The sequence below is a fragment of the Arachis stenosperma genome, chromosome 8, assembly GCF_014773155.1.
Source record: "Arachis stenosperma cultivar V10309 chromosome 8, arast.V10309.gnm1.PFL2, whole genome shotgun sequence".
In the NCBI taxonomy this organism is placed as follows: Eukaryota; Viridiplantae; Streptophyta; class Magnoliopsida; order Fabales; family Fabaceae; genus Arachis; species Arachis stenosperma.
In genome coordinates, this window is record NC_080384.1 from 21,815,348 (window position 1) to 21,830,423 (window position 15,076).

At 45.1% G+C, this 15,076-nt stretch overlaps 3 protein-coding genes across 3 annotated transcripts; 1 reads left to right on the forward strand and 2 right to left on the reverse strand.

Annotated features, from left to right (window-relative positions):
* Positions 1-1,650: 1,650 nt before the first annotated feature.
* On the reverse strand, positions 1,651-2,867 carry LOC130945591 (uncharacterized). Its single transcript, XM_057874302.1, has 2 exons — positions 2,675-2,867; positions 1,651-2,558 (listed from the first exon to the last, which is right to left on the reverse strand). Exons 1-2 carry the CDS (start codon positions 2,865-2,867, stop codon positions 1,651-1,653), a joined length of 1,101 nt encoding a protein of 366 aa, XP_057730285.1.
* A 3,983-nt stretch (positions 2,868-6,850) lies between these two features.
* On the reverse strand, positions 6,851-8,888 carry LOC130946799 (uncharacterized). Its single transcript, XM_057875650.1, has 3 exons — positions 8,319-8,888; positions 7,882-8,223; positions 6,851-7,815 (listed from the first exon to the last, which is right to left on the reverse strand). The coding sequence occupies exons 1-3, from the start codon at positions 8,766-8,768 to the stop codon at positions 7,201-7,203; spliced, it is 1,407 nt and encodes a 468-aa protein (XP_057731633.1). The 5' UTR covers positions 8,769-8,888; the 3' UTR covers positions 6,851-7,200.
* A 2,404-nt stretch (positions 8,889-11,292) lies between these two features.
* LOC130945592 (uncharacterized) lies at positions 11,293-13,909 on the forward strand. Its single transcript, XM_057874303.1, has 2 exons — positions 11,293-13,776; positions 13,871-13,909. The coding sequence occupies exons 1-2, from the start codon at positions 11,293-11,295 to the stop codon at positions 13,907-13,909; spliced, it is 2,523 nt and encodes an 840-aa protein (XP_057730286.1).
* Positions 13,910-15,076: the final 1,167 nt, after the last annotated feature.

The following is a 15,076-nucleotide window of genomic DNA, read 5'->3' on the forward strand; positions in this document are numbered from 1 at the left end:
TCTAACTCCCATTGGAATAACTCCCTCCTCCACTGAAAATTCCATATCCACTCGAAGCCATCCCAGAAGCCGCAATCTCCTATCATAGTTCTTTGTTGGTTTGACACAGAGTAGAGCCTTGGAAGTGGCGCTTTCAGAAGCCCATCTTGTAACCAGTTATCTTCCCAAAACAGGGTGCTTCGGCCATTTTCTACTTCCATCGCCAAGCCAGTCGCCATCTTTTCTTTTATCCGTTGATCTTTGATATTTAACTGACATATGTCTTTCCATGGCCCTCCTTTAACCGGTAGCTGCTGATTTACCAGCATTACAGCAGGGTTCAGGTTGTTACACGAATGCACAATCTTCTTCCACAAGGGGCAATCCTCTTTTGAATATCGCCACCACCACTTAAACAATAGTGCTGTGTTCCGAAGCACTGCATCTCCAACCCCCAAGCCCCCCGCCTTCGTTGGCGCCTGAACTAACTCCTACTTCACTAAGGGGATACCATCCTTACCATCCCCTTACACCACATAAAGCGTCTTTGCAACGCAATCAGCTTATCAGCAACTGCCTTTGGTATCTTGTACAGACTTAGGTAATATACTGGTAGGCTATTCAGCACCGATTTGATTAGGACAAGCTTACCTGCTTTGTTTAGAACCTTCGCTTTCCAAAGGCTAAGCTTCTCCTCCACCTTATCTATGATTGGTTTCCAAGTCTTCACCAGCCTCGGATTCGCACCTAAGGATATCCCGAGGTACCTCACTGGTAACACCGCTTGCTTGCACCCCAGAAGGTCGCACGCATGATATACCCAATCCTGTCCACAATTCACCGAGATCAGATTCGACTTCTCAAAATTAATGCTCAGTCCCGACATCAACTCAAAACACCACAAAAGCCTCTTATAATTCACAACTATCTCTGTTTTTGGGGGACAAAACAAGATCGTATCGTCTGCAAACTGGAGATGCGACAATTCTATATGCTCCCCGTCAACTAATAGCGGATCAATGCGCCCGTTTCTGACGGCTTCTCCCAACATCTAATGCAACACATCCACCACAAGCACGAACAAAAGTGGAGAAAGTAGATCCCCTTGTCTGAGGCCCCTCTCCATGTTAAACAGCTTTGATGGTGAGCCATTCACCAGGACGGACATAGTGGCCGTACTAACACACTCCTTCACCCAATTCCTCCACCTCTGGCCAAACCCCATAAAACTCCATCTAACTCTATCATAAGCTTTTTGAAAATTCAGCTTAATAATCACTGCTTCCTTTTTCTGTGCCATGAGCCAATGGACCGTCTCACAGGCGATGAGAGCACCATGATGAATTTTCCTACCTTTCACAAATGTCGTCTGAGTCTCGCCTACCAATCCTGGCATAACTGATCTCATTCTTCTGACCAGAACCTTTGAAATCACCTTATACACACACCCCATCATACTAATAGGCCTAAAGTCCTTGATCTCCTTAGCACCCACAAATTTTGGTGCCAGCATCACCCATGTTACATTTACCTCAGACGGTAACTTTGCCTTTTGGAAAAACTCCATCACCGCTGTGGTGAATTCTTGACCAATCTCCTCCCAGCATTTCTTAATGAAATTCATGTTGTACCCATCACTACCTGGGGCCTTAGAAGATTCACAATCCCATACTACCTCTCTAATTTCCTCCACCGACGGTAAAACTCAAAGGCTTCAGCATCAGCTCTATCAATTTGCTTCAACAACCCATTCCGGACACCAATCCTCGGAACATATTCCTGGCGATATAGCTCCTTGTAAAACCCCCTAATTGCATGCTTTATTCTTGTCGGGTTCCGCACAAGCCGTCCATGAATCATTAAAGCATCAATTCTGTTGTTTTGTCTTCTAGCCGAGGCAATGTTATGAAAGTATCTGGTATTCCTGTCCATGTCTCTAGCATGCTTGGACCGAGACAGCTGCTTCCAGTGGATTTCCTTTCTGATGTACCACTTTTTACAAAAGTTCACCAAAGCCTTCCTTCTAGCCTCCGTCGTACCATCATAAATCCCATCACTCACCTGATTGTCTAGCCTCTGTATCTCCTCCTCAAATTTCATTATTCTGTTTTCCATGCCACGAAAGTGATCGTTGTGCCATTGTCGCAGCGGTATCGTCAAGGCTTTCAGCTTACCAATGAACGGCCCATCTCCCAGGTTTCTCCACTCGTTTTTTACCGTCCTCAAAAAACAGTCATGCGTAAACCAGGAATCTAGACTTCTGAATGGTCGAGGGCCCCCTCTTACCCGTGACTCCTCCAAAATCAATGGGTAGTAATCTGACAAGCCCCTAGGACCCCCTCTTAGCCGGATGTCAGGATACTTCTCTACCCATTCAATATTCACTAACACTCTATCAATCCGATTACAGGATCTACCCCTGAACCATGTGAACTTCCTATCAGTCAACGGTAGATCCAACAGCTGCATGTCGTGGACCCACCCCTTGAACTCTTCCGCTGAAGACGGTAAACTCGTCAACCCTTTGCGATCATCGACTTGCAAAATGTCATTTAAGTCCCCAAAAAATAGAAAGGGACCTGGCACAAGCCCGCAATATAGCTCAACTCTTCCCACACCACCTTCTTCTCCTCCCTCCCATGCGTCTCGTATACCAAGCAATAAGCACATTGAAAATTTTTCTTCGTTAACACACCTTCAACGCACAGCCACCTTTCACCTTTATAGCAATTAGTTCTCTGAAATATTATGTCATCCCATATCAACAATAGTCCCCCGGTCGCCCCCACAGACTCCACATACTCCCAACCTATAGAGCTACTACCCCAAATCCTTGCAACATCAAATACAGAGATTTCCTCCCTTTTTGTTTCAAGCAAACCCACCATGTTCAAATTATATTTTTTCTTCAACGATTTCACCATGCTCAATTTCCAATCACCCCTCAAACCCCTAATATTCCAACAGCTCACAATCATTTAAACAAATTATTGTTCACCTTAGATTTATTCTTAAGACGACTTCTTCTCACCTTTTCTTTTTGCTTTGCCACCTTTCGCTTCTCTGCCAATTGTTTATTTTGAGTTTGCAAAATACCCATGAGATCCACTTCTTCATCATATAACATAGCGCTAAATTCCACTGCTAGAGCCCAGGTCTCCACATTTTCCTGCATCTGTGCCTCCTTTGATAACCTTCTGTCATCTCCTTGGGTGTCCTTCCTGAAATCTGTGTGCGATTCAGCCCCATCCATGAACGTTCCCTCATCATCATCCCCACCTTGCACGTCCGCTGCAGGTACTCGGGCTGCCCCCATCGAGGTCATCTCCTTCCCTCCCAACCCGTCTCGGTATACTAGTGCCCGTCCCTCAACCCGACCTTCTTCCATGTCCACTGCCTTGGCCACCATCATCTGCACCCTTCCCGAATTGGATGCGCGTTCTCCCTGCACCATCACCACCCCGAGACCTCCCTCCATGGCTGCGCCCGTTCCCACCGCAGCTCCCAGCACATCCTCTGCGGCTCCATCAGATTCTGCCCGCAATTTGCCTTCCATGCTCGTCCTGGCCCTTCCATTCACGTTCTCAGCACCCTCTAGGGTTGCCGCCTCAACACGCACGTCCCGTCCAGGCGTTCCCTTCCATCGGGCCTGAGAGTTGGTCCCGACCCACCTGCCCGTTCCGTGCTCCACTTCCGTCCGGGATTGGGCTCCAACCCGGTTAGCCATGTTCCAATCCATCTCTGGCCCATTCGGCTCCCTCCTATCCTTCTTCTTATGTGTTGGGCCACTTTGATCAAGGCCCACCTCACATCCCTCCCTTATACCGCGTGTGGTTCTAGCAGTAAAGGGCTAGCCCATCAAAGCATTCACACAAGGCAAATCAAACCCAGCGAGATCCCCTCCCCCACCATTACACAATTCCTATGTAACCATCCTGTCCGAATCCACCTCTTCACTCTCACCAAATCCCTTAGTAACCACCTCTCCATGATTCTTGGTATAACTCACCGAATCTGTTCTATTTCCAGTAGTTTTGAAATTTAAAAAAATCAACGTTCACATCATTCAACAATACCTCTGGAATTACTAATCTGTCCTTCCCATTATCAACGCCCTTCGTATCCCCGGCCATCAGGTCCGCTGCCGGATCCCACAGCACTGTCACCATCATCGATCGGTTGTACCCGGCATCTCCGACGTCCCTATCTTCAAAGGCTTTCTTGCTCTCTATCGAGGTTTCTGCCCCATCGGCCTCTAAGCCCACCTCTTTCACAAATACTTGAAACCCAGTCCCTCCCACAGAAACATGAACCCACTCCCTTATGTCTTCAAACGTGCACGTCTCAACTTGAATTCTTCCAACCCTAAAGGATGCACCTGAACCTGCTGGGACATTCCACCGTAGCACCTCGCCCCATTGGCCTCCAACCGCTTTAAACGTTTCCACCGCCCAGACATGAAGAGGCATGACATAAAGCTCCAACCACACTCTGCGAGATACACACCGTTCGTCCACTTCCCACCTCCGAACCCTATGGAAGATTTGTAACAGAGAATCCAGTTTGAATGTAAATGCCTCATCGGCATGCTCCACCGTATCAAAGACTAACAGGACTTTAGTTGCACCAAGCTCCCTAACATCCTCCACATGATGCAAGTTTGTGGAAATAAGTCTCTTCAATGAATGCACGTCCTGGGGTTTCACAGAGCTCCCTACTAAGCTCCTCCCCAACCAATTCATATTCTCTGCTACTATGGGCACTTCAACCCTTTTCGCACACCCATTTCCCTGTTGAAGTTGCATTTGCATCCTTGCCGGCGTGACCTCTATGACTTGCTCAGTAACCACCTCCTTCCCCTTAGTACGTTCCGCTAGCCGCCTGTCAATCTATTGACTATCGTCCCCATGCACCTGGAGGTCCATCGCATACCCTTTTCTTCGAAACTTCGCTTCCCCCACAGAAACCAGCTTACCACGCAATCGTAATTTGTTCATTTTGGCTATTGCCTTCAAAGCACCCCCTTTCGTCGTGTATCGTATGAAGGCGAATAAGTAAATTGCTACACTCATTCTTTTCCGGCCTAAATAAATATCATCTTTCCCGTCCAACAGAATAACTAATACAATTCCCTCCTGGATATATCCTCTGACAGATTATCCACAAACACAGTAAAAGACTCTTTCTCCAACCGATAGTATTCTTCGCGATTCCATACCTGAGGATCTTTAGATCGTGGATAGAAACCCCTAGTGTTTCCTCCCCCCTCAGTCGCTCGTTCTTAGTTATTTTAGAGAGACTTGACAGAGATGTTTTTATTTATTTATTAAATTACAAGCAGATATTGAATTTGGATGAGAGATTAACATTAAAAGACTTTGTTATTTCTAAATGCAACTAAGAGTAAAATTTTGTTTGGAAGAGAGATTAAAATTAAAAAATTGAGAAATAGATATTAAAAGATAAGATTAATTTAAAAATAATATTATATTATTAGTAAATATTATTATTTTTTGTTAGTTTTTAATTAATAATAATTTGTACACATATTTTTAGAGATTTTATATACAAGAAGCATATAATTTATACTTATATTTATTAAAATTTACGCACATAAGCCAATACAATTTGTATTCATATTTTTTAAAATTTATATACATAAATCAGTAAAATTTATTTGTTAAAGATAATTTAGTGTTTATATTAATCAAATAATGATAAAAAATATTAAAAATTACCGTTCCTAAAAGTTTTTCTTATATTAAATATCTATATTGTGTTTAGTATAAAATATTCAAGATTAAATAAGATAAATATAAAAATTGATAAATAAATTTAAAATTTAAAAAATTAAACAAAAATATATTTTTAAAAAAATATTAGTAAAATTTTAGTCTCTAATTTAAAAAATTCCAGTCTTCAATTTTAAAATTTTCAATTCTATGGTCCCTATGGTAGCGTTTGGTTACTGAGACACAGACACTGAGACATAGACACAGTGGTACACGGTGACACATGTCTGCTGTTTGGTTTGGTGAGACACAGATTTTCGAAGGACACGGGAGGACACGGATGGACACGGAGACACTAAATTTGTGTACCTCCAATTTGGTGAGACACTGAGACACAACTTGTAAGACACTAATTTTTTACTCTTTTACCCTTATTGAGTTTTTAAAATTTGTCTTCTTATCTTCCTAAATCTTTTTTTCTCTTTCTCTTTTAGATTCTACAACTAAATTTACTTTTTTTTTTATAAAAAAATTTGTACATTTAATTTTTTTTATTTATTTAAATTTTGATTAATCTTTGATAAATTCTGAACTTTAATTTTCTATTTTTTTTTCAAGAACAATTATATATTTAATATTTAAATGATGATTTAAGATGGTATTAGAAGAAATAAAAAATTATTAGAAGAAATAAAAATTTAATGGTGATGGCATGCATTGTTTGGGATAATAGGTGTATTGTAATAGTGGTAAAACTTGTGGTTGAATGAAGGGTAATTTAGTCTTTTTTAAATACATGTGTCTTATTTCTTATTTTTGCCAAACACAATACATAGACACAAATATTTTATGTCCATGTCTTTAATGTCTGTGTCTCTGTGTCTATGTCTCATCAAATACATCAACCAAACGGAGCCTATTTTCCGAAAATACTAAAAGTATTGAAATTTTGTATTCTAGAATCGGAATTTTAGTTCCAGTCTGGTCATCCAAACACAATACACATTCTCCCAGGAACAAAAGCGGCCTTCATAGTAACCACTTACAACCATAGTAGCTAATTATTTCATTATAAACAAAGACCATTGACCCTGGAAAAGTGGAAAGCATGTAGATTTAGCTAGTTGAGTCACAATTCATCATAGAAAATAGCATACGCACATCTAATTCAAACTAGATGTTCAAGCATCATGAGTGAATGCTTTTACGGGAAAACTCTAAAAGAAATCATACGTAATAAGATTATCAACAGATCTCAAATTCACACTTACTAAAAACAAGTGCAAGAACGAACCTTGGGGTGCATAATCATCCAATTTTAAAGATCAATTTTTGCGGGATCTGCTGCTAATCGTCCCTATTTACAAATTCAAGGAGGCAATGAAAACTGCAGGAATCTTCACCATTTAACCCCAGTTTACTTGTCAGTCTATCTAAGGCGTTAAAATTGGAGAACTAGAAGTAGACTAATCTAGAAACTTCACAATTGCTAAACATCCACTGCCCATTTAACGTTGCTCCCATTGCTTGCATGATGAGACCTATGTAGCTGAGGAGCTCTCGCATGGTGTGCGCCTCCTGGAACAGCATTCTTCACTCTCTGCTCGGTGGCTTCTCTCTTGGAAGCAAGTCTTAGCTCCGCTGGAGGAATGAAACAGTCCACCGAAAGGCCGGGGACGTTGAACGCCACTTCCTCAACCGTCCATGCTTCTTCCATCTTTGTTTTGGTGTGGCTCATAGATGTTTCCCCAAACCTGAAAAGTGTTGCCGCGGAACGACCGGAATGAGCAATCATGATTCCGTCAACAGGCCTGTAATCATCAAGAAACGAATTTATGGTGGTCTCCCAATACACAGCATCTCCTCCATTGTTCTGAATCCGAGTGAGATGAGAGTCTTCCAAGTGAACAAGCAGTCCTGTTTTCTGACTGAAGTAACCAAACAAAACATGCCTTATTATCTCAGCTGGGCCTTCACTCCTGGCTTTTAGTGTGGAGGGATCTGCACAAAGCTTGAGAATGAAACAGTCATCCCCATTGATCTTCTTCTCCCCAATGCATCTTGCATTGATAAATATTCTGGCAGTTGTTCTTGGATCAAGACCCTGTTAACAAATTGAATTAGAATGGGAAGTCTGTAATGAGAAAAAAGAAATGAGAGATAGATGAACCTGAAGGGCACGTCTCAAGGGTCTATGAGGTCCTTTGGCAGCATGAGGACCAAGCCAAGGGGTGTGGCGCCACACGAGTTTGCCATTGGAACCGGCATGAACCTTGCTACCACCAAGAGCAAGCTCCACATACCACATATCCGGATTCATCTGCCACAACACAAACCCCCCGGATTCCGCAGCTCTGGAGGAATTCCTGGTGACCTTGTTAGCCGTCTCAAACACGGAGGCTATCATTTTCAACTTTCCCTTTGTATATGCATTGTTAATTGAATTCTGAAGCTTTTGCCCCCCTGTAGCTGCTATATACTGCTGCAATATGTACTGAGCAGAAGAAGTTTCCTGCAACCACCAACCACTCCCAATCTTATCATTCACCTCTATACGTATTTTATACAGTATACAGTAGAGAGAGAGAGAGAGAGAGAGAGACTAACAATGGGGATGTCTTTGATGCTGAGGTGAGGGAAGGGGTCGGTGGTGCAAACGTGGACGGGGGCAAGGGGAGCACCCAACACTCCAAGCAGCAGCCTCAGATCCGAACTCTTCAAGTCCACGGACGAGCAGGAGGAAAAGCCCACCGGGCCCTTAGCCCACGGCCACTGGGCCCATCTAGCCTCGGGCCGTGAAGTGGAGTTGGAGTCGGAGCAGTCTTCGTCGCCGTCGGGGCCCTCTTTGAGAGGCGAAAGTGCCTCCACGGGCCTCAGGCTGCCGGATCTCGGAATGAAGGGGTCAGCCGGAGGAGGTGGAGGAGCTTGGTGATTCCTCCGGCGCCGCAGCAGAGCAGACATGGGAGAAGCACTTCTTGGCGGGCGTGACCTCGCCGGCGAGAGGCCTCTGACGACCTCGTCTTTCAGCGCAGAAAAGAATCCTTGCTTCCTCTCCATTTTTACAACTTTACCCCTCCAAGTCCAAACCTGCAAAGAGAGGGAAGAGTGGAGAGTGGAGAGAGGAACAGCAATCACACAAAAAGGGAAAACAGAATTTCAGATATTTTTATTGTGGACAGACAAGGACGTTACGTTTTAGTAAATAAATAAGTGCATGATCCATACTTTGCTCCATTCCCCTTCTTTATTGAAAAAAAAAATTGAATTAAATTAATTTAGTATCAGACTGACAGTGGCTAATTAATGTGGTCACTAATCAAACATGGTTAGAAATTTAGAATAGCAAGTTAAAATAATCTGTAAAACCTTATAAGAAGTGTAAAAAAAAAAAATTTAAAGGGAAATTGAAAGGGACAGAGATATATGAATAAGAATAGGAGTGGAGCTAGTGGACGAAACGATGGGCACTTGATAAACGTCTAAATTATAATATTGAATGTTGATAATAATATTTGATACCCTCGCCGTTCAAATGGCAGGATGCACCATCATAAATAATTTGAGACTTCATGTACTAATCTTTCTAAAAGATGACAAATCTAATTCCAGAGTAACTATTAATAAGTAAGACCTATCCTAACTCATGATGAGAATCGTCCTCTTTCTCACTTTCCTTCGCTCGGGGTGGGGACCAACACTAGGACGAGTCTTAGGTTCTTTTGACCAACCAAACCCAGTTAGCATTTTGCAAAAGGACATGCACTAAACACCACCCAGGCACTCGCAACGACCTAGCCTTCTGCTTTTTATTTTTATTTTGTTCCATGCACTTGTCTTTGTCAGTTGTCACTCCCTAATCACGGGACTCGTTTTATTCTCCTGTTAACTCTTTTAAGAATTTGGATTAAAATTAACATGACTAACACCGGTTTTTGTTTTCTCCCTCTCTTATGTGCAATATGTTTTCGTATTTTGTTCCATAAAGCTCACAAGGGTATAATATAACTCATCCTGAGAATTGAGAGCGCTTTCTTCTTCTCGTATGGATGAGCAATAGTTTAGTAGATCATAACATAGGAGTGTGAGTACTATAATTCGTATTCAACGAATCTTAAGTAACATATTTTTAGAGAACTGGTGAATTAGCCGTGCGTTTGTTGCATGGGGTTTTCTGAATCATTATTTATTAACATTTTAGTGTAATTAACTTGTGTGTTGACATTGAATCACTTGTATCGACCTTTTCCTTCTTGGGTCACATATGGAACCACGTTTGGAGTAAATAATATAATGGGCCAATGGAATTAACTTTCACCACTGCAAGCCCATGTCTCTTCCAATATGGCCCAATAAAGCTTTCTTCTAGTTCCAGTCCAAAATGGAAAAATAAAAAGGTGGTCGGTATCTGAAACAAGTTAGCTGGCTTTTCCAGAATGATCCCGGAGGAACGAGAAGACTTTTTTGATTGAAGGTAACGAAAACATAATATGAATTTCCAGAAGAATGAATGTGTTGGCTAGCAAAGCGTGAAAAGTGAAAACGCAACAACTGGTTTCTTAGCTGTGTAATTGTCATTTTATTATATTTTCGATCTTTCTAAGAAAGGCAAATGTGAAATACTGAAATCAGTGTGCGAGAATGAACATTCATACCCTCAAACCACCGTCTTTTTATTCTTACACGACAAAATTATTTGTTCAATCGTAACGAAATAGCAATAAAAAGGTGTAAAAGGTATAGCAGACGGAACTACATATTTATAGAAACATGTATTCTTAAAAAGAAAGTTTAAGGATCAATATTTTTTTTAAATTTAGTCGGTATTTAATTAATAAAAAAATAAATAATTTTATATTATTAAATATAATTTTATACTATTAAAAATATTAAAAATAACTAATTAATAACTATCGATTATAAAAATTACTAATCTCTAAACACTTCTCTGTTCTTAAGTTTTGCTGAGCCAGAGGCCTAGACTTTTGTGTAAAGAACTAAAGATTACTGTTAGAAGAGAACAAGGCACGTAATATACTAATATATCACTTAAAATTGATACCACTAAGATATAATATATCACTTAAAATTGATATCACTTAAATTTTGCTGAGCTAGGCCTAGACTTTTGTGTAAAGATTCCTGTTACGGCCCGGCCCAAAGACCCGACGGGTCGACCCTGGCCCGAGCTCCACCCGACCCGACTCCTCGCCCTTCAAACGACCCGGACACGTGTCCAGTACGACCCACACGCGGCTACAGGACAATGTCCCTGGGAACATGGGCCTGTCCTCACAAGGGGCCCACTACTGACATGTATATAAGGGGAAGATTGGCTCTTCCCCCGAGGTACGTCACCCTTCCACATAACTTTTCCCCCCTGCACATTATCTGACTTAGGCGTCGGAGTGTCTTTGCAGGTGACACCCCCCCTCGACCATTCACCAGTACAAGTGCTCGACTGCTCGGGAGGCCCGCGACCAGCGTGATCAAGGTCAGGGTCTCCTCACTCCTTCACCCGCGAATCCTACCTGTCCGGAAACCGACTACCGAACATTGGCGCCGTCTGTGGGGACTTGCCTAAATGGAAGTCGCGCTAGGTCCCGGCGACCGAGCTCGAGCAGCCGGAGCGGAGGGGGCAGCCTCTGTCGCCTCGCAAAGGGGGGGGCGGAGATCCTCCCAACAACACACGAGAACACGACCTTTCGGGGGAACGGGCGGCGATAGCGCCATAATAATGCAGGAGCTACGCCACCGAGTGCAGAACCTAGAGCGACAGCTGGCCGACCGGGAGCGTGATGGACGGTCTACCAATCCGAGCTATACCCCGTCTCCCGGGAGCGAGGAGGAAGACTCTCATCGAAGCCGCCCGCGACGTGCATCCGCATCCCGGACGGAAGCGGAGAGCACGCGGGAGGAGTCGCCGATAATGAGGAGACGAAACGACACGATCATCTACTCCCGCGGCAGACCGACCCGCCGAGCGGCGAGAGGTCGCGAGGACGGGGAAGGGAGAGCTGAGAGAACACGACAACCTGTGATAATGGGTGTCACCCCGTTCCACCGATCTATCCTCGAGGTCCGGTTGCCGAAACACTTCGACAAACCAACGGACATGAGGTACGACGGAACTCAAGACCCCCTTGAACACCTCACGGCCTTTGAGGCCAGGATGAATCTAGAGGGAGTAGGGGACGAAGTAAGATGCCGCGCCTTCCCGGTAACCCTAGCAGGGCCAGCGATCAGATGGTTTAACGGCCTCCCTCAAGGTTCCATCTACAATTTCTCAGACATCAGCCGTGCATTCCTGGCCCAATTTACAACGCGGATAGCAAAAGCCAAGCACCCTATCAACCTTCTAGGGGTAACCCAGAGACAAGGAGAACCGACCAGGAGATACTTAGATCGGTTCAACGACGAATGTCTGGAAATCGACGGCTTAACCGACTCGGTGGCCAGTCTCTGCCTAACAAACGGCCTCCTCAACGAGAACTTCCGAAAATACCTTACCACGAAACCGGTTTGGACAATGCATGAGATCCAGACGGTAGCCAAGGAATATATAAACGACGAGGAAGTCAGCCGAGTCGTGGCTGCCAATAAACGGCAGTCCGGTTACACCCAAGCTCGGCAACCAGGTGACGGAGAGAGAGCAAAAGAAAAAGCCAGGGAGGAAGCATCAAACAAGGCACCAAGACCGTTCCCTCGGGTTGGGAAGTTTACCAACTACACCCCACTCACTCTCCCCATCGTGGAAGTCTATCAGCAAATAGCCGAGAAGGGAATCCTGCCGAAACCCCGACCACTTAAGGACCGTACGGGAGGAAATAAGAACCTCTACTGCGATTATCATAAGGGTTATGGCCATCAAACACAGGACTGTTTTGACCTGAAGGATGCACTGGAACAAGCGATAAGGGAGGGAAAGTTGGCCACGTTCTCCCACCTCATCAGGGAACCGAGGAGACGTTATCGCGATCAAGATGAAGAAGGCAAAACCCGTTCGGCCAAACGGCGACAAGAACCCGAGGACAGAGACCACGGCCTCACTGTGATAAACGTGGTAACGGCCAAAAACGCTGCGCCAAAATCCCGGTCGGCACACAGGAAAGACGCTAAGGTTCTGACGATCTCATCCCCGTTGGTGCATAACTCTAGGAAGCCTCCCTCCATCTCTTTCGGCCCGGAAGACCAATGGTTCAACGACGCCCCGGAAAACCCCCCCATGGTCATTACGGCCAGAGTGGGAACCGGTCTCGTCAAACGGATCCTCGTGGACACAGGAGCGGATTCAAATATCATGTTCCGCAACGTGTTCGACGCGCTAGGGCTAAAGGATGCCGACCTGACGACTCACCAGCACGGGGTTATCGGGTTGGTCGACCACTTCATCAAACCGGACGGAGTAATTTCCCTGCCAATCTCGGTGGGGCAAGCCCAAGGCCGAAGATCGGCAATGGCCGAGTTCGTAATCCTCCGAGATTCCACTGCCTACAACATCATCTTGGGAAGAAAAACAATCAATGATTTCGAAGCCATAATTAACACAAAGCTGTTAGTCATCAAGTACGTTACCGATGACGGATCCATAGGGACCATAAGGGGGGACCTCGAGACGGCGGTCGCTTGTGACAACGCCAGCCTTTCCCTTCGAAAGAAGTCCAAGGAAGCATCCGGCGTGTTCCTAGCCGACCTTGATGCCAGAGTAGAGGACAAGCCGAGGCCAGAACCAGAAGGGGACCTGGAGAAGTTTAGAATCGGCGACGAAGAGGAAAAGTTCACATTCGTTAACAAGAACCTCCCACATGAGCTGAAGGAACCTTTGATTGAAATGATAAGGGCCAACAGGGACTTGTTCGCCTGGACACCAGCCGACATGCCGGGCATAGATCCAAAAATCATCTCACATCATCTAGCCGTCAAGGCGGAAGCACGCCCAGTGGCTCAACGAAGGAGAAAGATGTCGGCGGAAAGAGCAGAGGAGGTAGCCAAGCAAACGGCCAGCCTCCTAGAAGCAGGCTTCATACGGGAAGTGGACTACTCGACATGGCTCTCGAATGTGGTATTGGTGAGAAAACACAACGGCAAGTGGAGAATGTGCGTGGACTACTCTGACCTTAACAAAGCATGCCCCATAGATTGCTTCCCCCTCCCCAACATAGATGCACTCGTCGACGCCGCGGCGGGATACCGGTATCTAAGTTTCATGGACGCCTACTCCGGTTACAATCAGATACCGATGCACCGTCCCGACGAAGACAAGACGGCGTTCATAACGCCAGGAGGAACTTTTTGCTATAAGGTAATGCCATTCGGCTTGAAAAATGCGGGAGCAACATATCAAAGGCTGATGAACAGGATATTCCACGACCTCATAGGGAAAACAGTTGAAGTTTACGTGGACGACATCCTGGCAAAAACAACACGACCTGACGACCTCTTGAACGACCTGGCAAGTGTATTTGCGTCCCTCCGTCAACACGGTATGAGTCTGAACCCCCTCAAGTGCGCCTTCGCCATGGAAGCCGGCAAGTTCCTGGGATTTATGATAACTCAGAGAGGGGTAGAAGCTAACCCGGAGAAATGCCAGGCGATACTCCAGATGAAGAGCCCGGGTTGCATCAAGGACGTCCAGAGGTTGGCAGGACGGTTGACCTCACTATCCCGATTTCTCGGAGCTTCGGCGACAAAGGCCCTGCCATTCTTTAACCTCATGAAGAAAGGGATGGCGTTTGAGTGGACACCCGCATGTGAAGAAGCCTTTCAACACTTCAAGGAAATCCTGGCGGCACCTCTCGTTCTCGGGAAGCCAAAGGACGGGGAACCACTATACCTATACCTCGCTATAACAAGCGAAGCCCTGGCCGCAGTTCTGGTACGGGAGGACGGGAAAGCTCAACAGCCAGTCTATTTCATAAGCAGGGCCCTGCAAGGGGCAGAATTAAGATATAGGAAGTTGGAAAAGCTAGCCTTAGCACTCCTAACTTCCTCGAGAAGGTTAAAACAGTACTTCCAAAGTCACCAAGTTGTCGTCAGAATGGACCAAGGGATCCGACAAGTTCTCCAAAAACCCGATCTGGCGGGAAGAATGATGACTTGGTCCATCGAACTCTCCCAATATGACATACGGTACGAGCCCCGGCAAGCCATCAAAGCGCAGGCCATGGCGGATTTTTTAGTTGAAGTAACGGGAGACCCAAGCGAAGACGTGGGTACACGGTGGAAGCTCCATGTGGACGGAGCCTCCAACCAGACCTTTGGAGGTGCCGGGATCATCCTGGAAAGCCCGATTGGGGTTGTATACGAACAGTCGGTCAGATTCGAGTTTCCCATCTCGAACAACCAGGCAGAATATGAAGCCCTTATAG